This window comes from Camelus ferus, chromosome 27 (assembly GCF_009834535.1).
Source record: "Camelus ferus isolate YT-003-E chromosome 27, BCGSAC_Cfer_1.0, whole genome shotgun sequence".
NCBI lineage: Eukaryota > Metazoa > Chordata > Mammalia > Artiodactyla > Camelidae > Camelus > Camelus ferus.
In genome coordinates this window covers 7777583-7800821 of record NC_045722.1, presented here as the reverse complement: position 1 = coordinate 7800821, position 23239 = coordinate 7777583, and the positions used below count along the sequence as shown (strand labels likewise).

Below are 23239 nucleotides of genomic sequence, written 5' to 3'. Positions count from 1 at the left end.
AACCACCCTATAGAATAGGTCCTATTATTATCCCTATTTTACAGATAGGGGAAATCGAGTCACAAGGTGATTAACTTGCCCAGGGTCATGCAGCTAATAAGTGGCAGAACCCACACAGACTGGCCCCTGGCTCTTAATCACTACCCTCTGCTATATGCGCTCAAGCAGGGCTGCTAGCTGTAATCAGGCAAGTAGGCTGAAAATTCCTGCAGCAGGGGTACTGTTTGAGTGTCCATTGGTATCCTCACTGGAATACCGCCCAGGCTTCTGTACTGGTGAGCTGCTCCGTCATCACCCATGGGAGGGAGCCTACCCCAACTTCTGGTTCCCCTAGATGTAAAGCAACATTTGGTGCCACATGAAAATAGAGAACTCATACCACAACAGGGAAGGGAGACCAGAGACCTGGGATCCTACATCCTGACCTGCCTCCAGCAGTGTTCTCATGGGATTGCACCTCTCACCTCCCACATTCTCAAGTCCATTTCCATCCTTGCTGGGGACCTCCCTGCATCCTGGACATTCCCCCTTTGCACCTCCTGTCTCTACCTTCATCCCCAGCCTTTTTTTACCCCTTGGTCTATTAGCCCCATGAGTTCCCCAGTTCTGAGGGACCTCCCCCAGAATCCCACTACCCCCTGCTCAGCCCCACAGACAGGGGGCTGGGAAGAGTGGAGGGGCGTGGGTCCTGTGCTTCCACTTCTGCAGGTTGAGTTGCTGGACACTCTTTATAAAGATGTGAAAAACATTATATAGAGTAAACATATTTCAAAAGATTACTTGAAAAACCTTTTTTTTTTTTCCAGTTTTTTAAGCCGTGAGAAAAACCTGTACACTTTGAGATTATTACAGTGTCAGGATAGTTTCTGACTTCTTCGTCCTAGAAAGAATAGCTGTGTCTAAACATTTATAGGTAAATAGCTGACAATAACAGAGAGAGACTAGACAATGGGAACTGAAAAATTACTCTGTGTAATTAAAATGCTGCTCTCTCCAAAGACCTGGGGTTAAAAAAAAAAAAAAGGACTTCAAGAGGTCCAAAGCCAGCAGACAATGAGATGTAATGGAACCTGAAGGGCTCAAAATGAGAGAGATGAGCTATTGAAAATATTAATGAATTCAAGGGTTTGATAAAGTTTGAAGCTAAGATGAACTTTTAATTGAACTCACCTTTGGTGAAGTTTAAGCGAGACCCATAGGCCACAATAACCCACATGTTTCATGAAGATTTGTCCTTAATGGAAGATCTCTAACTCTCAATGCAGACAATTTTTTTTAATTTAATAGTTTCAAATTACATTCTTATCATTAATGGTAATTATACATGACCAAGTTTCACTTTGAGCCACTTATGCCTCATAATCCTAAATGTCATGCAAAATGTATTAGTGTATCAAATTAGGATGGCCAGCTTTTGAACTATAGTTACCTCACCTCTGATTTTTCTTGTGACGTGTTGAATATGGAGCAATTAACTCCAAATAGATGGAACAGGTCGAAAGGGTCAAGAACCTGCAACTCTATGTGCCCACTGGGCTCCTGGTATAGAGACCAGAGGATGTTGCTAAGAGGTACCGATGGGCCCAGGTGAGTGGTTAGCGTCTGGGAACAGTGGTATATAGCATGGATGGAGGGGATGCATTTCCCCACACACATAATAACATACCTCTCTCTCAACACTTCAGCTTTGTTTGCTCATGACACACCAATATCCTGACTTTCCAGAGCAGGGAAGGAATGTATTGGCAAAAAATGGAACTGGACATAAACCAGATCTGATATCAGCCATGCAGCTGGATGCCAGCGTTTTAAGATTCTGCTACAGTGGAAACATCCCATTTATGCTATGCAATAGAGACTAAAAGCAAAGACGAGCTCGGTATTATCTTTTGCCCAGGAGATTCTTCAAGAAGTGGCAGGAGTCCTCACCAGTGATTTAGCCCAGGAATAGGGAGGTAGGAGGTGGCACTACCTGGAGACCCAGGCAGGATCCACAGGTGCTAGGAGAGCTGAGGTCCAGGCAGAGATTCAGGTCCCCATGACCCAGGGACTGGGTTAGAGAGTCAGCAGCCAGACTGCCTTGTTGCTGAAGCCCCTCAATGCCCCTCGGGCCCCTAGTCTGGCTTGTCTGGGAGCCTGGGACAAGTGGGAGTCAGGGAGCCACGGAGAGGAAGGGAGGACAGCGGGGAGCTGATGTGCTCAAGAGGGATGGCCAGCATAGCTTGGCTTCCTACTCATCTTCACTTGCTCACCTTCCAGCTGGCTTGAAGGATGTTTGTTTACACTTCATTTTCTTACTCATCTGATGACAGGGAGAAGAGTCTTTCCAAGATATTCAGCCAATCCAAGAACTTTGCGGTGAGGAACTGAAGTGCAAGGGAGTAGGGTGGGAGAGGGTATTGAGGAAACCTGCCTAGATAGCCACAGGCCTTGGGCACCTAGTGTAAGACTGCCCTGGTCCTTTCAACAACACCATCCACAAATTGTATTTAATATTTTGTAGCAGCTGGTACCTGCCCCACCTGTGAGATCACCTCATCCCACTCATTACTATAATGGCTTAATTCTTTTGCCATTCTTGGTCCAGCCTCAGTAATGATGATGAATGGAGGTGTGGATCGTGTCAGCTGGCGATGTTTGCAATGTTGGAGGGAACACTTACCAGACACACAGTGCTCTCAAGGTTGCTGGGAACGCCCGGGGCGGGGTGGTGGGGTGGCGGGGGGTGGCAGGTTGGGGGAGGATGGCGAAGAAGCTGAAAATTTGGTAGCAGCTCCTCTTCAGGATTCCACTAACTTAGGCAGGGAAGGAAGCATTGCACAGACTTGAGGGATCCGATGTTGAAAGAATGCATGGTGCACGCGATAATGTAGCAGGGCCTCCTGAGTAAAGTCCCGCATCCTTACGATAAATATATTTTTAAGCTTCAAAATTACAGGAGAAAATGATGTAAGGAGATACTGTCCCCTCCAGGAGGTGGAGCTTTGTGCAAAAGAGAAAGGGACTGCCCTTCCTTCAGCGGCCACAGTGCATGCCAGGGTGGACGCCTTGCCCTCCTGGCTGAGTGCCCATGAGTGGGGCATGGCATCACAGCCTCATGTGGTGGCTGTATTCATGGTCCCTCATAATCTGACCTCAAATTGTCCTTCTGGCTTCATCTCCCACTGCTCCCTTCTTTGTTGTGGGCCCACCAGACGACCCGCCTGCCCCGGACAGAATGGCGAGGGCTCTGCAGGCCCCGTGTGTGTCTGATGCTCCTCTCCCCACCTCTGAAGCCTCCGCTGCCCCCTTCTCTGCCTAGTATTTCTTTTTTTCTCCCCAGTACTTTTTATCTCTTTCTAAAAAATACTGTGAAACATAACACTCGCTCAGAAAAGTGTATAAAACATAAATTCACAGCTCCATGAATTATTATAAAGCAAATATCCAAGTAACAACACTCAGGTCGGGAAATAGGACCTTGACAGCCTGCCGGCGTCGCCTCCTCCCTCTTCTACTCCCCTCCCCCAAAGCCTTTTCTAATTACCATCCTCTCCTTCCATCATTCTTGACTTTTATGGAAACCACTTCCCTGCCCTTTCTTTTTTTACTTTTTACCACGTAGGAATGCAAACCCTAAATTCTACTGTTTAGTTTTGCCTGTTTTGAACTGTATATAAATGGAATCGTACAGTATGTCCTCCTGTGTTTTGCTGCTTGGGCTCAGTTTTGTCCCTGTGAGATCCGTCTTGGTTGCTGTGCGTAGCTGTACGTGGTTCACTTACAGTGTTGTCCAGATTTCCTTTGTATAAATACACCACAAATTATTGATCCATTCTGCTGTGATAGACATTTGAATTATCTCTAGTTTTTGGTGATTATGAATAATGCTGCTGTGAACATCCTTTTGTGTATCTCTCGCTCTACGGGTGCATGCATTCCTGCTGGGTACAAACCTGGGAGTGGAATTTTTGGATCTTAAGGTGTACATACTGTCACCTTTAACAAACCCAGCAGGGTGGTGCCTGCGCCACTTCGTGCTCCCATCGGCAGCTTGTGAGAGCTGCAGGTGCTCTGCAGCTGTACCAACACCTGGTACTGTTGGTGGTTTCAATTTTCGCCATTCTAGTGGGTGTAAATGGTTGTAATGTGTGTTCCCCTGATGATCAGTGAAATTGAACACTATTTATCTATTTATTGGCCATTTAGTATTCTCTATTGCAAAGTGCTTATTCAAGTCTCTTGCTCCTTTTTTTTACTGTGTGCTTTCTTTCCTTATTCTGAATATATATGTATACATATATGTGTATATATTTAAAATATACATGTATTTCACACATATATGTATATTATGCCTTCATAATACACACATGTATATATAAAACACACATAATAAAAATACATGTATATTTTATTAATATATGTATATATGTACATATAAATATATTTTTAAATTATAAAACATGTACACATATATTATATAGTATATATAATCAATCCTTTATGTAATACAAATATGATGCTATTTGTCTGTTACATGTATTGCAAATATCTCTACCACTCAGGTGCTTGTCATTCTCTTAGAATCCTTTGATAAAGAGAAGCTTTTAATTTTTATGTGGTCAAATTTATCAGTCTTCTCCTTACAGCTAATGCTTTAATGTCCTACTTAAGAAACACTTGTCATGACTATATTTTATAGTATCTAGTATGAACTTTAAAATATTTTAAATTGAGATAGAGCGTGCATAAAGTATACAAAGTACATGGAGCTTAAGATGTATATAGCCTGATCAAGATAGATATTTCACAGTGAACCAGAAGACTTTCCAATGCCTTTTCCAATCAATTACAATCCCCTCACTAAGATAACCATGTGAAAAGCATGCTGTAAATAAGATGTGTAATATGATCCCATTAAAAATTATGTATTTGTATGTGGAAAAAAATTTATCAGCTGACTATTTGATTGGCTCCTAGTGATGTTCTCAACATCTGCACAAACACTTTGAGGTGGCCCTTTGCCTGACACCCTAGATGTTTTCATACCCTGGGGGACACACACTATGGGGGGAGATGAGGGGCTGTGGTATAGAAGGGGGAAGAGAAAACCACCAGCAGTCCTTCCAGTACTTTACAAAGTCCTCAGTTACCCTTGGGATCCCACATTCCACACATGCTGGCTTTATTCCTCTGTGGCCCACCTTCTTGGTCTTGTACAGGGCTCTGCGTCTGCAGGCTCACAGACAACGTCAGGGTTACCCTGGGGTACTGACCTCTCCTCTTTTCTTAGATCCACGGGGCCCCTTCTCCCTGGCTGATTTCAGCCTCTTGCAAGACTTCAGAACTATACATACATTAATGACCCCCACATCCTTGACTCTCATTCTCCAGCTGAAACATCTCTCCTAAGCTCCAGACCCACTGAACTGCCTCCTTTCAATATTCCATTAGTACCTCAAACATGTCCCGGGCTGATAGCCTCTCCATCAAACTTGCCCTCCTTCCTGAGTTTCTTATCTCAGCAAGTGTGTCCCTTACCTCCTTCACTCCTCCCGTTTCCTCAGTTGGCTTCTTTAATGGCTCTCATCCATATTTTTATTTCTATCCTCAGGATCTCTACCTGAATGTGGGTCCTGAGAGTGTCCCCCCTAGTTACACAAGCATTCCAAAATTACAGAAGCGTTCTAACCAGCCTCCATCATTTTCCATCCTCTCCCATCCAGACTCTCCTAAAATGTGCTTTTTTAAAATGCAGCTCTGACTGAGTCAGTGCCTTGCTTCAAGCCCCACTGTCCACAGGGTAAGGTCTACTCCTGCTCGCACGGCTTAAGACCCTCAGTGACCCGGCTCCTGCCCACTGCTTACCTTCCTTCCTCTGGCTGTTGAGACTCTGCTTGTTGGGCTCTGGTTTATATTGAAGTTGCAGTTCCCCCAGCTTCTTTTCTCTTTCCCACCCCATCCCTCTGCCTCGATCTCAGCCTGGCAAACTCCTACACGTGCTAAAGCGTCAGCTCCATTGCAATCTCATCGCAAGGCTTTCCAACTCGCCCTGTGTTCCCCTCTATCAGAGCCCTTGGTACATAGGATTATGTCATGCACTGGGCCGTGTCCTTCACTAGAGAGCAACTCGAGGGCCACGTCTTCCCTCCCAATCTCCAGCGCCTACCCAACGGCTGTCACAGACAAGGGACTCCTTAACATATGAAGGATGTTTATTGCGAACGCAACAGACACAGCCACTCTGATTTGCGGGTGCTTCCCCAGGAGGAGCTGCAGTTGCTTCCCCAGGAGGAGTTGCAGTTGCTTCCTCAGGAGGAGCTGCAGTTGCCACTTGCCTGGGGCCTCTGGTTTTCTCAGTCCAGGCGGAACCTTTGGTAATGGTGACTGCAGCACTTTCCACTCTGATATTAAGCACAGAGCAGCTGAGGCTTCTGTTCCTCTGCTGCAGTCCCACCTGGAAACACGAGATGGCGCTCTGCGGAGGCCTGTTGAGGTCGGCTCTGGGCCATCAGCCAGCCTCACCCCAGTGATCCAAAATCAGTGACAAGGCTGATACTGGACTTGTTTGTTCGATGAATGGAGCTAACAGATGTTTGCATTTATGCATTCATGTGAATTTAAGAAAAACTTGTAAGTAGTATTTTATCTGTGTATTTTGGAATCAGACAGTCCTGGGTTTTATTCCTGGCCCTGCTGCTTCTAGCTCTGTGACCAAGTTCTAAATATCAGGTTCCTTCCCTGTGGAATAGAGTTAATACTTTTAAGAACTTTAAATGAAATGAGGTTTGCAAGGTTCCTGGCATCATTCCTGGCACATGCTAGATGTTCAAGAAATATTCATTTTCCCTTTTCAACATTTTTATATAACCTTGTATGCCTGCTTGACACTCATTGCTTTCTATTTGGTTTGATAATAGCTTCTACATCCGTCTTATGGCTACTAATTCTGGTCTGGGAACTCCTGGAGGACAGGACTTGTCTGATTTTTCTCTATCTTCAGCACGCAGCTCAGATCTAGGTCCACAGCAGGCATTGGGTAAATATTCCATGAAAGGATGATAAGAAATGGAGTTCTCTTTCCCCACCTCCACCCCAGTGTCCTCTCCCTGGGCCAGATAAAAGCCCAAGGTATTCAGGTCTAAGTTCTTAGCTATGTTTGTATAAAACACACAATTGAGAAAGTCTGGTAAAACCTGACCTGGTACTTTGGCTGCCAGTGACCCCAGAGGCTTGTCTGCCTGCCTGCACCCCTGGAGAGTCTGGAGAGCCTGCCTCCAGTCCTGTCGTTAGAAAGATGGCCCTCCTGAGCTGTGCAGGGGAGCACAGCCCCTCAAAGCAGACACATGATCACCTGTTGTGGGCAGGAGCCAGCAGGTGGGACTTGCCACCCCTTGGCAGGCAGGGGTGGCACAGAGCCAAAAGGGGGTGGTTGGGCTGGAATTGCCCTCCTTCTGTCCGGAGTTCTGTTTGAGTCCCTGACATCCTGCCAGTCCTTCTATTCCTAAGGGAATAGGTTCAGACATCTCCCTGAGAGGCTCTTCCTAGGTGTGGGGGGAGCAGTATGTTCCTTTGGGCTTGCCAGCCCAGCCAGGTTGGAAAGGGGGAACGGCTCCAAGGTTCCTCTGCTTGAGGGAAGACCTGAGCAGGTGACCCTGAACTACGAACTGTTCACCAGGGAGCAGTGATCGAGATGGGAGGAGATAGTGTGTGCACGGCCCAGGGGGTCTTCTAACCACTGCGTTGAGCCCTCGCATGTCCTCAGTATGTCCAAAGTGCTCAGAACACAATCCCCTTAATGAAATAGAGAAAAATCAACCTCTGACCATCAACTCTTTGGTACCTGGATCAAGATTCCTCATGGAGACCTGCCCCCAGTAGGAGGCTTCCTTAAAGCCCTTAACTTGGCCAAGAATTTGAACTTTCGCAAGTCTGCGACTTTTTTCTTTACATGTGTGATAGTTCAAATTAACTCGAGAAATGGGAAGTAAGACTAGAAGATTCTGGAAATTCCCCCAAGCTTTCCTAATGCTGGAGCAGCATGGCTGTTAAAGCTGTCTGCTGCAGGGATGGAGCTGGGGATACCAAGGAGGACAAAGGAAGGGAGTTTCCTTTGGAAGGTACCTTTTATGAGGATGGCTCCTCCTTGAGGGTGCCAGAAAACAAAGGTCAGAAAGGCACAAATTCAACAGAGTGTCTATTTATAAAAAAACTTTTTTAAGCATGGAAAATTTTTAACATCCCCAGGATAAAGAGACTAGAGGACTCCTTTGTGCTCCTTACCCAGCTTCGCAAATTTCTGACATTTTTCCCAGCTTGTTTCATCTCTCTCCCAACTTTTTTTACCCCCCTTTTTTAGAGTAGAAGCAACTCAACTTATTTGAGGAGGCTAATAAACCCTTATAAAGATCTAAGATAAGGATTGAGGAATTTATGGAGCTGGGAAGGAATTTGGAAATGTTTTGGTCCAACTTTCTTAGTTTGCAGGTGGAAAAGCTGAGGAAAGCTGCGGCCCAGTGAGGAAAATGGGCCGAGGAAGACCGAGCCGGAGCCTGGCCTGGAAACCAGGCCTCGGCACTCCCAGCGTCTGGACTCTTCCAGCTCCAGGCAATCAAAGGCCACTGAGTGTTGCAGCAAGATCTGTTGTAAAGGGGGGAATATGTTAGGAGAACTCTGAAAAACTCCAGAATATTTAGAGCACAGTGAAGCAGCTCACACTGATACGGCGTTTTCAAGTTTATGAAACACTCTCATTTTTTCCCCTTTATTGAAACATAGTTAATTTACAATGTTGTGTTCATCTCTGGTGTACAGCATAGTGACTCAGTCACACACACACACATATATACAAATTCTTTTTCATATTTTTCATTATAAGTTACTCCAAGATATTGAATATAGTTCCCTGTGCTATACAGAAGAAACTTGTTGTTTATCTATTTTATACGTAGAACTTAGTATCTGCAAATCCCAAGCTCCCAATTTATCCCTTCCCACCCCCTTCCCGCCAGTAACCATAAGTTTATTTTCTACGTCTGTGAGTCTGTTTCTGTTTTGTAAATAGTCCATTTATGTCATTTTTTTTAGATTCCACATATAAGTGATAGCATAGGGCATTTTCCTTTCTCTTTCTAGCTTACTTCACTTAGTATGATTATATCTAGGTCATTCCATGTTGCTGCAAATGGCATTATTTCATTCTTTTCTAGGACCAAGTAGTATTCTATTATATATTTTATTGTATATATATTCCATATATATATCTTGTACATACATTGTATGTATTATATATACATTGTATATACATTCCATATATATTTCATTGTATATATATTCCATATATAGTATATATTATATATACATTGTATATATTATGTATACATTGTATATATATTCCACATATATTTATTCTATTATATATTTTAGTATATGTGTATATATATATGCCACAACTTCTTTATCCAATCATCTGAAGCACCCCTGTTTTGATTAGTACATTTGATCCCCACAACATCTATGAACAGTAGGGATTATCATTGTAAACCCACAGGAATTCTGGAAGGTAAAGGGATTTAAGGTAGTGGCAGAGCCAGGAATAGCACCCAGGTCTCAGAATGTCTTCTCCAGCCCAGGCTCCTCTCAGCTGGGCTGTGTCCCCTCTGGAAGGTGGGGTGCTCTACAGCTGGGTTCCCTGCTATCTGAACCCTGGTGACCTTGGGCCCCCAAGCACTAATTACAGCCATACCCTGAAGAAGAAAAACCACAGAGACAGTGGCTCCGTGAAGGAAGGAAATCTGGTCTCCTTTATAAGATCCGGCCATGGCTGGTGCCATTGTGACTTCCGACTCAGGTCAGGGTGCGGGGAGTTCCCCACCAAGCAGGGACATCTTCCTGCTTCCTGGTGTGGCTCAAGGTAATAGAGGCAGTGAGGGGCAGAGCATTCCAGAAGCCTGTGGGTGTGAAGACTACAGGCTTGATCTGGAGTAACTCTTCTCCCTCACTATCCCCAGGCAGCATCCAGAGGGGCACCATAGCACTGTGAGTAAAACAAGGACTTTTTCTGGGGGCCGAGGAAGCCAAGGCAGCCCTACCCACATGGTCCTGCAAGAATAACATTCACATGTGCTCTGAGCTCAAAAGGCCTACCTTTCGAAGTCTGGGGACACAGGCACAGCCAGCAGAGGAGGGCTGCTTCCCGACCCCGCCCTTAGTGTGAGCGGGCAGTGGCTGGAGGAGCCCTAGGCCGCCTGAGGGCTCGCTGAGGGCCACAGTCCCGTGCTAGCTCCTTTCCCGCTGCGCCTTGGGAGCAGGGGAGGCAGCTAATCCTCAAAACACACCTATTACTGCTATTATTCAGTTAGGGACCTTCTCCAATGTCACAGACCATCTTACTCTCCTGTTTGAAATCCTTCCAAAGTTCCTCTGATTTTTCATAGTCACTTCCAAGCTCATAGCCCAGCACTCAAGGCTGCTAGGACCTCAGTTCTGCTCGCTCTGCCAGCAAGTCCACAGCCCGTGATTACACATTTCAGCCTCACGAGAAGCGCGCGTCTGGATTCACACCTGTGTACATTTACCCATGCTGTGCTCCCTGCCTGGTGGCATTTTATTCATCCCTTAGAGCCAGCTTGGATGCCAGCCTCCTCTGGGATACCCTTTCTTTCTCCTCCAGGCTGAACTTTCATGTTACTTTTTATTGTGGCACTTAACTCTGCAGTTGAATTTTTCCACTGGTTTGCGTGAGAGCCCATGACACCGTGAGCGCTGTGTTACTGAGACAAACCCCTGCCTGTGAGTCCTGACCCAGCTCAGGGTCCGCCGCGGGGTGGGCGCTCAGTGGAGTTTGCTGAGCGGAGCGCGTGGCTGTCGGCTGTCTGCACTTTGCTCTTTGGGGTAATCCGAGTCCTTGGCTCACCACAGAGAATTGCCCTTAAGGGGCCCAGTTTCACTTGCTATCACCGAACATACTTCTGCTTCCCTCGTTTGTGTCATATCTTTTGCCATTTTGGGCAGTGGAAAGTCCGAGCCCTTCTGCCCAAATCACTTGAAGGGCCTAGTCAAATAGGCTTTTCTCTTGTACTTCCCCTGAGATGACATTTGGGGGAAGAAAAGATAATTTTACTTTTGCTTTGCCAAGAAAAACTTAACAGAGATGCTAATATAGCTTCAGCCACGGTATCAGTCTCATTGTGAAGCAGGCCGTTTGCAATGATAATAATGGAATCCAGTCAACATCTGTCATGGTTCTTACATGTCCAGTCCCTGTGCTGGGCCTTCAGAAGAAATCAAAGACACACAGACAGCCCTCTTCCTAGGAGAGCCGTTGGCCTGGAGTCCAGCCAGCGGCACCAAACAGTACGACAGCTGCAGTGCAAGATACGCCAGGAGGTGTGTTATCACGCAGGCACAGATTCCTGTGAGCACACCCTGGGAGATGTTTGCTGGCTAGAGTGAGTAGGGAAGGCTTTGTTTGGACTGAGCCTTGAAGATGGAGAAGATCTGGAGACACGGGGATGAACAGAAAAGCTGTTGCCATTGGAAACAACAGGAGACACAAACTCCTAGAGCCAGAAAAGCCCCTGGCAGAGTCAGGGCTCGGGGTGGGGGTGGGGCGAGACGAGGTTGACTGGGAGGTCAAGAGCACGAAGGCCCTTCTAGGAGTTTGGACTTTTCTTCGCAGGCAACAGGCAGCCCTTAGAGGATCCTGATCTAGGGAGCAGGATGAGCATGGGGTTATTCAAGTAGATTCAGAGAGGTTAAGGAAAGACGGGTCTGAGTGCACGCCTGTCCACAGAGGTACGCAGAAGAGATGACAGGCAAGTTGGTATATTATTACAGGTTGCACTCAGACCTTCCATCTCATGTGGGACCATCTATAATTGTAACACACCCCTGGCATTTCCCCCCTACTCTTTTCTCCTCCGTCTCCTTTGTGGCCTCTACAACCCTCGTCAAACATCCTATCCCAGGAGCCACATTGGTTGACACCTCTCTCCTTCCCTCCCAGCCTCTCAGCTTTCTTGCTTCGTAACTGGTTGTTCACAGCCGCCCACTGTACGCCTTGTTCCCAAAGACAACAGGAGAACTGAGGGAAGTCCGGCTTGCTTACTCTGCTGGTAGGATTTCCTGGAAATTAGTCTCCTCAGACAGGAACCAAGCTCCCACCGCGGGCCCCGTCACACTGGGCCACTGGCTTTTCTTGACGGAGAGTGGCCTTGCCTCTATTGTGTTTTCTGATCAAGGCTTGGACCCACTGGACCAAGGGAAGTGACAGGGCGGCACGCAGGTGGCTTCCGCCTCCTTTTTGTGTTCCCGCTGAAGACCATTGTTCGCTGCAGAGAATTTGCCCCACCAGAGCCTTGGAAAGGGGAAGTAGTCATGATAAGCTCAGAGACCTAAAGATTAAACCAGGGTGGGAGTTCCCCTGGGCCGCCTCCTCTGAAGTAGCCAAAAGCCCAGTAAGTTTCCGCCCAAGTTCTGCCTTTGGGGAAAAGAGAAGTTGACCTCAGCAGCCTCTCTCTGTGGTCACGCACTCAGGATCCTTGTCCTGGAGCCTGGATTCCTCTGGCCACTCTTCAGCCAGGGTAGCCTCATGGTCTTCCCTCATATTTCCCATCAAACCTTAACCTTTGTCAGTCATTGCTTTCTGCTCCTTGGTCAGAGCGGGGGTGGACTTATGCTACAGTGAGATCTCTGCCATCAGGAGGGAGATTAAATGAGATCTTCTCCAGGCGGTCGTGCCTCAACCCACTTAGAAGACTTCTGTCTCCAGAGGGTAAAATCCAGATGACGCTCAGCCCTGCCGTAGCCTGGGGGGAGCAGGGGGGAGCAGGATGGCTTTGAAGTACCTCCTGGGTCACCCCGAGACTGGAGTTGCCTCCCTGCCCTACCAATCTGAAGGATTATGTGGGGATGACATTGGTTAAATTGTACACAATTGTGTATGTTGAGTGACCTTGCATGGGAGTTGCACACTGTGGCAGTTTTAAAACATGGCTGTAAATTCTTGACAGTCCTCTTAGCGATCACAGTGGTTGCGTTTCCTTTCCTTGAATTTGGGCAGGCGCGTAACGACTTCCACCAATAGAGTATGATTAGAAACAATCCTCTGTGAGTTCTAAAGCTGGGCTATAAAAGGCCATTCAGCTCCTGCATTTGTCTCCGGAACACTTGCTCTTGGGCCCTTGAGCCGCCACGTGAGAAGTATGACCACTTGAGATTGCCACACTGGAGAAACCACACAGAAGTTTCCTGAGATGACACTAAGTGAGATGCCCGGCCAAGCCCAGCTGTTGTAGCTCCAGCTGTTTGAGTCATTCCAGCTAAACTCCTGGGACCAGTCATCCCAATTGGGCCCTGCCCAAGTTTCACATTCATGAGCGAAACAGATAATTATTGTTTTAAGCCACCAGGTTTGGGGGTGCTGATTGTTAGAAAGCAGTAGATAACTGGAACACACGTGTAAAGATGCAGTCGTTTATGTAAGCGCCGTGAGCAGACACGAGGCTGTAGCTCACATGCAGGAAGGTAATAATTGCCAACAGTGCAGCCCAAGGTACTTTATAAATGGAAGCAGGTGTCAATTAGTGATTAGGACGATTTATACTCTCCTTATTCTCATGACAAATCCTAGTGGTTCACTCAGCCCTAGCCAAGACTCCATGCTTCTTCAGTAGAAACTCTGGACACAATGAGTGTAGAGGAAAGCCTGGTCAGGAGGTCGGTGCTTGTTAGGTGCGGACAGATTTGGAAAATCATCTTCTGCTGTCACCCCCTTCCCCAACACGTCTGCACCCCTCAGTCCATAATAGATCAGCGTCATCCATGTGCATTTCAGAAGCTCAGAATTCTTATGTGACCACAAGCCTGGCTCCATGGCCCTAGAGTGGATTCCAGGAAAGACCCCCACATTTGACGCTATACTGCAGCAACTTTCTCTAATTATTTCCTTCTGAAGTTCCCTTGACTGCCCATAATAGGGCATCGTTCCTCCTAGACTAAAACTTCTTTAGGGGCAGAATGCGTGCTCTACACACATGGTGTCCAGACCCCATCCGTTCTGGCTGACTCCCTCAGACTGTACTTGAGTGAACCTCTAATTTCATACAAGGTTCCTCATGACAGAGTTCCTCATGACAGACAGCTGCTCTGGGGCTGGGGAACCACACGCTGGTCCTTATGGCCTGAATCCTGGACCCTGCTGAATGCAGACCCGGGTTACAGTGGCACTGAGAAAGGATACCTCCCTCTGTCTTCACACCCAGTTCGTGGTCAGCTACGTGTCCCTGTCCCACACTGCCCTCCACCCCAACACACCCCACTCCAGTCTTTTCACACTTTATATGCAAACAAATAATCCTTTTTGGGAAAAGCTTTGTGTTTCTCTCTTTCACCTATCCTTGAAAAGTTTGGAAACTCCCCAAAATAAATGAAAGCAGGCTTCAATATTTAAGAATTTTAAAAGCAACTCCTTTTGGGATCCGGAGGATTAGGAATATAGAGCCCTAAATGTAGCTGGTCCAGGTGCGATACGTGTGCGTTTCATTTGTTCAACAAAGATCAACTGCCTGCCTCCCCTAGGTCCAGGCGTGGGCACTGGCAAGGGAGAGAAAAAAGGCAGGCTCTGATCTTGGAAAGCTTCGTTGCAACTCTTAATCCACATGCTTATTACTACACTGTTTCTCCAGAAATGCTCATCACCCTGGGAATGTAATGGGGGGAGAAAATAAAATTTCCCATCCTTCTGGTGGTTCTTATGATGCTTGAAGGTGATTTGAGGAGAGAGAGCTGCCTGCACATGGTTTCATGTGCCTGTGGGCCAACAGGCGTCGTCTAGGAGGGGAGGGGAGGGCGTTCTCAGGGGAAATCCTGGAGAAGTGGCTTGACCACATGTCTGTAAGCTCCTTTGTTCTGTAGGTCCCATGTCAGTTTAGAACTCCACCAAGAAAATCTCAAGCAAGGATCAGATGTGTAAGAGCCGTTGCGGGGCGGGGGTGGGGGAATGCCCATGAGGGAAAATGGGGAGGGAGGTGGAAGCGGCTGGGGGAGCTGTCAGACCACAGTGCAGGGCTGACCTGGGTGAAGAGGGGAGAGAAGGAAGGAAGGTTGGGTAGGAAGAGTCTCAGGCTGTAGGACAGTCTAGAAAAGTCACCACAAAGCTGATGGCAAGTCATTGAATCAAAGTAACCTTGCAAAGGAGGCTGACTTACAGGAACCGCTCTTACTAGTCCTGCCTTGCTAAGTCGTTGCCTGAGGACAGCCTGAGGGTGGCGTGGCCTCAGTGCAAATTTTGTCCGTAGATCCAGGGCCCAGCACCTGGGGCCCTGAGTTAACGACATTCCTGTGGTACCAGGTCTGAGAGGTGCATTTTCATGGCCACTGCAAGTCCCTGTGAACCAGCACCTTCAGCAGCCTCTCTCCCTTTCTCCTTAGACCTTTATTGATAGTTCAGAAATACAAGTTACATGAGATTTTTTTCCCTTCTGTTTGCAGCTGTTCATAGACACTGTTGCAAAGAGTAAAAGTTACTCCACCTGTGGATAGAAAAAAAAGTGAATTCAGTTTCTCTAGGGACCCTCAATTGTCTCCCCTTTCTTCCACCCACTACTCTGCCTACTGGCGACACTGGCTCCTCAGTCATCAGAACGATGCAGCTGGCAGACAGGGACATGGTTCTCTAAGTGCCTTAACTGCCATGTACTCCGGGAAGGAGTCTTGAAATCCACCCCAAATCCCCAATGTTTCTCTTAGCCAGTAATTTCACCTTGTCTGCCAACTGTTTCCCAGAATTGGTGCCAAAGCTAAGTAAATGACAGATTTGCACTTCACTTCAAGCTCCGCACTTACAAAGTTATGCCCTCACCAGGAAGCCAACTGGTTATTGGTCTGTAAATGAATGATGAGGAACTAGGAACCAGGGCTGACTCAGCCCCCGCATCGTGCCAGGCATGGTGAGACGTGCTACACAGGTCATGCCTCACTCCTCTGAAGTCAAAGCGTATGGTCTCATTTTACAAACCCAGGGCACAGAGTGAGTAAGGGAAGGGGGATTTGGGTAGGACAGAGGCTGGGTCCTCCGACTCCAAGTCTAGTGTTCTCTCTGGCCCCCAATTTCTATCCATGCATGGGACAATTTGGCTGACTCATGAACAGGAGATTAGAGACATTGGTTTAAAGCAGGATTTCGTTTTCTGTTCAAAGTTCTAGGGTAAATGGGAAATGAAGAACAAAGGAGATACTTTCTTCTCCCCTCCCCGACATCCTCCTACTCCAGGGCCAAAGTGTCAAGGACAGCACTCCCTGAGCAAAGCTCGAGAGGCCCTCACCCCGTTTCTGCGCTGTTTAGTAATCTCTGTTCCAAATTTTCATTACTTCGGTGTAGCCACTGGGCTGCATTTAAGGCTTTTTCTTGGAGTTGAAATTCACATAACGTAGAATGACCCATTTTTAAAGTGAACAATTCGGTGACATTTAGTATCTTCACAATGTTGTGCAGCCACCGCCTCTGTAGTTCCAAAACATTTTCATCACAAAACAAAACCCAGTTCCTCCCGTTTCCCCTCAGCCCCCGGCAATCACCAGTTTGCTTTCTGCCTCTAGGCATTTACTTATTCTGGACATTTCACACGGATGGAGTCGGACAGTACATGGTCTCTTCTGTTTGGTTTCTTTCACTTGGCACCATGTTTTTGAGGTTCATTCCTGCTATAACGTGTATAAGCACTTCATTCCTTTTTGTGGCTGAATAAGGTTCCACAATTTGTTTATCTATTCATCTGCTGAACATTTGGGTGGTTTCCACCATTTGGCTGTTGTAAGTAGTGCTTCTGTGAACATTTGTATAAGTATTTGTGTGAGCACCTGTTTTTAGTTCTTGTGGTATATACTTATAAGTGGAATTGCTGGGTCCTACGGTAATTCTATATTTAACTTTTGAGGACCTGCCAAACTTTCCACAGGGGTTGCACCGTATTACAACCCCACCAGCAATGTATGAGGGTTCTAATTTCTCCACGTCCTTGAGTTTAAGACTTTTAAAACTGAATTAATCACATACAGGATGAGGAAGTGGCCTCTCTCTGAAACATTTTCCTCTGTCACATTTTAAACTTTCTCTTTCACACACAGCCTATGTACAAAAGCAACAAGGAGGAAGGATACTACCAAGTGATGCAAACAGAAATTCCACCAGCCTCCAGACGACATCGTGTGTCATACCTCGCCAAGCTGTGTGAGCTTTCGCTTCGGACTGCCTCGGTCACTTCCAGGCGAGTAAGCTCAAGGCTTGGCTCTCCAGCAGGAAGACCATGACTGACGGCGAGTTTGGATATATTCACATGCTGGCCCAGGACTATCTGAGGTACGTGCTGCAGATACCACAGCCTGGATCTGGTTCAAGCAAAACATCCAGAGTGTTACAAGACGTGGCTTTCTCAGTCCAAAACGAAGTTGAAAAGAATTTGAAACCATGCTTGGATAATTTTGATGTCGTGTCCATAGACACTGCCAGGACAATATTCAATCAAGTGATGGAAAAGGAATTTGAAGATGGCATCATTAACTGGGGACGGATTGTGACCATCTTTGCATTTGAAGGTATTCTCATCAAGAAACTTCTTCGAGAACGAATTGCCCCAGATGTGGACACTTACAAGATTTCTTACTTTGTTGCGGAGTTCATAACGAAAAACACAGGAGAATGGATAAGGCAAAACGGAGGCTGGGTATGTACAAAGGGAATATTCTTCACTCTTTTTTACTTTGAAATAGGAATCAACAGTTTCCTTGCTAAAAAACAAAAAAAAAAAAAAAAAAAACCAAAAACACTACCTAAGGATTGTATTTCCTTTGGGTGGTTTGTTTTAGAAGTTTTAATTTTTTTTTTTAAAAAGAAATTTCTGGTTCATTTCCAATGAATTCTAGACCTTAATAGTTGGAAAATACCTGTGGTTCCACTTTTCATTCCTAACAGTGTAAACTGCTGGAGTCAGGTTTGGGGATTAATAGATAACCTCCCTAAGGCATCTTCAGAATCAGAGTCTAGTCTAGGACTTAGCTCTTGTGAGGGTTGTCATGACAGTGTCGAATCAGTGCAGAAAGAGTTGGCATTAGACGCTGTTATACTTAGGTATTTATTATGTTGTAAAAGACAGGTGTAAATTCTTGCAAGTTCACTGCTTACAAATTGATTTTTTTTTCAATTTTCTAATGTAACAAATTCTGGCTGTTAAAGCTTGGTGATTAAAAAAATAATGTATTGCAGCATCAGCAAGAAACTTAATTCAAGAATTTCCCAATAAAAATTCACTTTATTATCAATGCCTCAAAAAGCCAAGACCATGCAGGGGGCCTATGTCAGAACTCATGTTGATAAGGGGCGTTGCACAGCTGGATATATATGCTTTTCTTAATATCCCAATGCACTTAATACCTACTTTTTTATAACACTTATGGCTCATAGATCCTCTCTTCAACCCTCAGTCCTGGCCCTCCCCTCTCCCCAGAGCTATTATCAATTATTTTACATGCAAAACTTGCCTACTGAATTTATTCATAGAAAATATACATAGCACTTCTTTGTAAAAAATAAATTTAATATGTATAAATGGTACATATGAAATAAATATGTAGAATAGTACATGGTACTTATTCCACTTTTTTTTTTTCATGCAAGGGTATCTTAAAAAGTATTTTAAAGGATGCTACATATATGTTGTTGTTTGTAAATGCTGTTAAGTGGCCATTTCTAGCTGATGGATATTTAGTTGTTTCCAGAGTTATTCCAGAGCTGTCTCAAACAGTGTGTTATTGAATATCTTTAGTCATGCCTTCCCTTGTGTGTGTGTATGTGTGTGTGTGTGTGTGTGTGTGTGTTTCTAGGATGGATATTGGGCTATAGAGTTGCCGGGTTATGGTGTACATGCATTTTTAACTTTACTAGATCCTTGCCCTCCAAAGTGGTTCCACCAAGTTTCACTCCCGTCACAGCTTGTTTGAGTATCCCACGCTTCCTCCAACCCAGCCGACTAACATACGGCTGGAGCAATCTGTTATAGTTTCCCTGCTCTGTTGGGTGAAATATATATACCTAATTTCTCTTCTTTTAATTCCTGTTTCCTTGATTACTGGTAAGGTTAAGCACCTTTTCATGTATTTGTTGATCGTTTGTAATTCTTATTCAGGGAATCGCCTATTTAAATTTTTTGCCCATTTTCCTATTATTTTGCCTTTTTCTTATTGATTTGTCAGAATTCTTTGAATATTCTGGTTACAAATTATTTACATATATATGGCAGATATCTTCAAATTTGTTAATTGTCTTTTAAAACGATAGGTATCTTCGGTCATTATAAATGTTTTAAAAGTTGATGAAACCACACGTGTTAATGTTTTGCTTGATGTCTTTTGCATTTTGGTTGGGGCTTCTCTGCACAGTGAGAGGGTTTGCATTTGAAGGTATTCTCATCAAGAAACTACTGCAACCACGCCCCTTTCTCAATCACCTCTTCTTCCTACAACTCCGCAGTCTGTGGGGCTGGACTTGGTCACATCTTCTGGTTGCTGTGGAAAAGCTATACGGAAGGACGGGTGGAAATTTCAGCTCTGCTGTGTAGGTTTCAAGTGAAGGCAGAAGTGCTCGAGCACAGAGGCCCAGTGGGAGCCTGGGGAGGAATTCTAGTCTGTGAGCTCAGTGTGGGCTTGCACTGCATTCCCAGTGCCTAGCACAGAATTTGGAACACACAGAAAGTGAATAAATGTTACTGAAACTTAACTTCTTAATAAATTTTGTAAGCTCACAGTGAAGGGTATGGAATTGTCTCTGAAAATGTCTAGACATGTTCTCATCTTTCAGGAGTGGTAGAGGTGTTAAGTGTGACTATGGCAGGATGAACCCATCTTTTTTTTTTTAAATGGAGGCACTGGGGATTGAACCCAGGACCTTGTGCATGCTAAGCACATGCTCTACCACTGAGCTATACCCTCCCCCAAGGATGAACCTATCTGGAGTGGAGGTAGACACACACACACACACACACACACACACACACACACACACACAAACATACACAGCCTTCACCAAGTCCTCATGTAGGTATTAAGCTCTTGACTTTTGCACTTGAATAATTTTGGTCTTAGACATGATAGAAACGCCCTTTAAGATATCATTTGAAAGTACCCTCAATATTCCTTTCCCAGCTCATGGTTGATATTGACTCTGTTAATGACAGGCAGTGCTTTTTTGAATCAGTACATACCAGCGTGGCAAACCGGCATCTTCCCTGCATAGTGATGTTGACAAATCTGCTGAAATGAATGAACCTGCTTTTGAATGATTCACTTCAGGGGAAATGGTACAATCACACGCCTATGCTAGCGGAGTCAGGTGGTCCACAGGGAGCGGGGAGGAGTAGAGGAGGCATTTTACAACTTCATCAAGAAATAAGAACCAACTTCTCACTTTCCACCCTCCTGAAAAAAACTAAAAAAATCGCCTATCTATTATCCTGTCCATAGTCATCCATATTCGCTTGTCACTGACTCCAAGGCAAAGATGCATGCCTATAATGAAAATGAGAACATTTCACCTGCAACTAGAGAATGCCCATAATTTAATTAAAATTTAAGTGTGCCTAGAGGTTTTAGGAAACCCTTCGGATCAAGCATGTGGTATGTGAGGGCAGCAGGGGTATGAAGAGCACGAACTCCAAACCACACGGATCTGAGTTCATTTCCTGCTACTACCATGTGATGTAAACATGTCACTTGACTTCTCTAAGCCTCGTTTCCTCATCTGTAAAGTGGGGAGACTATTGCTGTCCATCTCCTAACTCTGATGTAAGGGTTGAATCAGTTAATATTTTATATATAAAGCGCCCAGAACACAGTTTTTGCAAGTAAGTACTCTACAAGTTTAGGGCTAGTGTTACTAGTAGTGGTAGTATTGCCTAACTTCCCTGAATAGATTTAATCTCCAGAAATTATATCATCAACTACAGTTACATGTTAGTCACCACGTAAAACACATGCCCTAAGGGAAAAAACAAGACCAGTGTATCAATAATGGGCTCATAATCTTGTAATGTATTCTCTTTCTCATTTTTCTCAGCTTGAGCTACTTTCCTTCCTTTCTTCTGTCCCTCCTGCCTTCCCTCCCTCCTTCCTTCTTCCCTCCCTCCCTTCCTTTCCTTCTTGCCTTTGCTACTTCCGGTCTCTCTTTTTATTCCTCTTCCACATCTAACGTTATTTCCTCCTGCCTCCCCTGCCAATTTGAAGCACTGAAAGTGGATGAGCTCTCACGAGGTCTGACAGAAGAGCTAGTGCCATTTTTTTTTTTTTTTTTTTTTTTAGCAGTCTTCGGCATTCATGAGGGAAGTCCAGTTCTTAAGAATCATCAGGTTGTGCCTGAGATGAAACTCACCTCTCCCTGTGGGACTACCTTTCCTTTATGGCCAGGTGGCTTTCCTGCTTCTGCCCTCTTCAATGAAGCATCCTCCTGTGCCTGTGCAGCAGAAAGGCCACTCAGCCCTCAGCTCCACGCAGGAGGAATCACGTCTACCTAGTACACCACTGAATGCCTCGTGCTTGGCAGAGGGCTCATGGCACAGAAGGGAGCCAACGAATATTTGTTGATGGAATGATTGAATGATCTAGCATTGAAACCTGAGACTTGAATTCTGGTTTTTCCCATTGATTAGAGGTGTAATCTTGGTTAAGTCATTGAAGTGACCTGAGACTCAAAATTCCTTATGAATATAATATAATATAATATAATATAATATAATATAATATAATATAATATAATATAAAATAAAATAAAATAAATTACATACATAATATATAATGAAGACAATAATACCTACTTTAGAAGGGAGGTGAAAAGATAAAAGAACAGTTCTGTAAGAGTGTAAACTGTCACATACAACTGTGAAGGTTATATGGGAAATTCCCAAAAGTTTAAATATGTAATTCTTAAAGCTACTTTAATACCAAAAGCAAGCCCCTTTTGAAAGTAGGGAGGTATAGTCAGAATTGCTGCTTTCCAGGGAACTCACCATATTAAAGCCTGAGTCATAAGAGTTAGGCAAAGTAGGTTTTATTTTTGTATGATTCTCTTGCTCTAAATAACGGTCTGGTCAGTTTGAGGCCAAATAAAAGGACAGCCAGAGACAGGTAGATGATTGACTAAGTGTTCGGTTTGGCAAAGGTATTTCCAAGGCATAAAGATCTAATAACAATGTGATGTGATACAGTCTCAAGAATTCTATATGTATCTTTTGATTAAATAGATTTGGAGGTCAAATTCTTCTTATATTTCTTTTGAATTTTAGCTTGAGATTTAAAAAATCATTTAATGAAACATAAGGTGGAACATGGTTCAAGTCTCCCTTTGGGTCCTTCAGGAAACCTCTCGAAGTGCCAGCTCTCTGACCTTGGGAGCCATCTGTGACCCCTTTCCCTCCTACCCTACACATCCAGCTCATCAGCAAATTCTGTTGGCTGCACCTTTGAAGTACTGCACATCCAGTGCATCGAGGCCACTTTCCTCTCACTCCACTCTGTCAGTATCTTCCCACCAGTTTCCCTGCTTCCCCCCTCGCCTGCTGTGGTCTGCTCCCCATAGGGCAGCCGGAGTGATTTTTTAACAACCTGCCTCACCTGTTCCGTCTTAATATTTCCAACGTCTACAGAATATCCCATCTGCTTTATGCATCATAATTTACTTAAGCAATCCCCAACTGTTACACATTTGTATTGTTTCCCGTTCCCCCTTCTTGGAAACAATGCTTCCGTACTGAACATGGAGATGGCTCCCCCTCACCACCACATTTTAGAAGACTGCTTCATGACTACTTTCTAACAACAGAATGACTGGTTCGCAGATACGTGTAGAATTATACTTCTTATACATACTGGGATACATATTGCTTTGAAAAGATGTGTGTTGGTGGAACAATGTCATAACTATACCAGCTCCGGGCAGTACCACTAGAAATAGTTTTGAGAGTTTAATAGACTTAAGATAGCGAGATCAATTTAATATGCCTAAAAAACAATTAAGATTGTATTAAAATGTGAATTTATTTAACTGCTAGTAATGTGGAGTTTTTTCCCATATACTTGTGATTTATGTTTCTCTTTTCAAAGGCTTTGCCTTTTTAACTATCAGGGGCTTGATGATTTTTCTCTTACATTTGAATGAACTCTTTCATGGTAAATGTAAATATTCTCCCAGCTTGTTGTTCTTCTTATTTTCATTTCT

At 44.9% G+C, this 23239-nt stretch overlaps 1 protein-coding gene across 5 annotated transcripts in view; it reads left to right on the top strand.

Annotated features, from left to right (window-relative positions):
- Window positions 1-23239, top strand: part of BCL2A1 (BCL2 related protein A1) — a 51380-nt gene that overhangs the window by 26324 nt on the left and 1817 nt on the right. For 4 of the 5 annotated variants that reach the window (XM_032468922.1, XM_032468920.1, XM_032468919.1 and 1 more), the window contains one exon: window positions 17107-17702. In XM_032468922.1, the coding sequence (XP_032324813.1) occupies window positions 17286-17702 (417 nt within the window). In that variant the 5' untranslated portion in view covers window positions 17107-17285. Of the gene's footprint in view, window positions 1-17025; window positions 17703-23239 lie in introns of those variants that run through there. The other variant, XM_032468921.1, reaches the window with a different exon arrangement.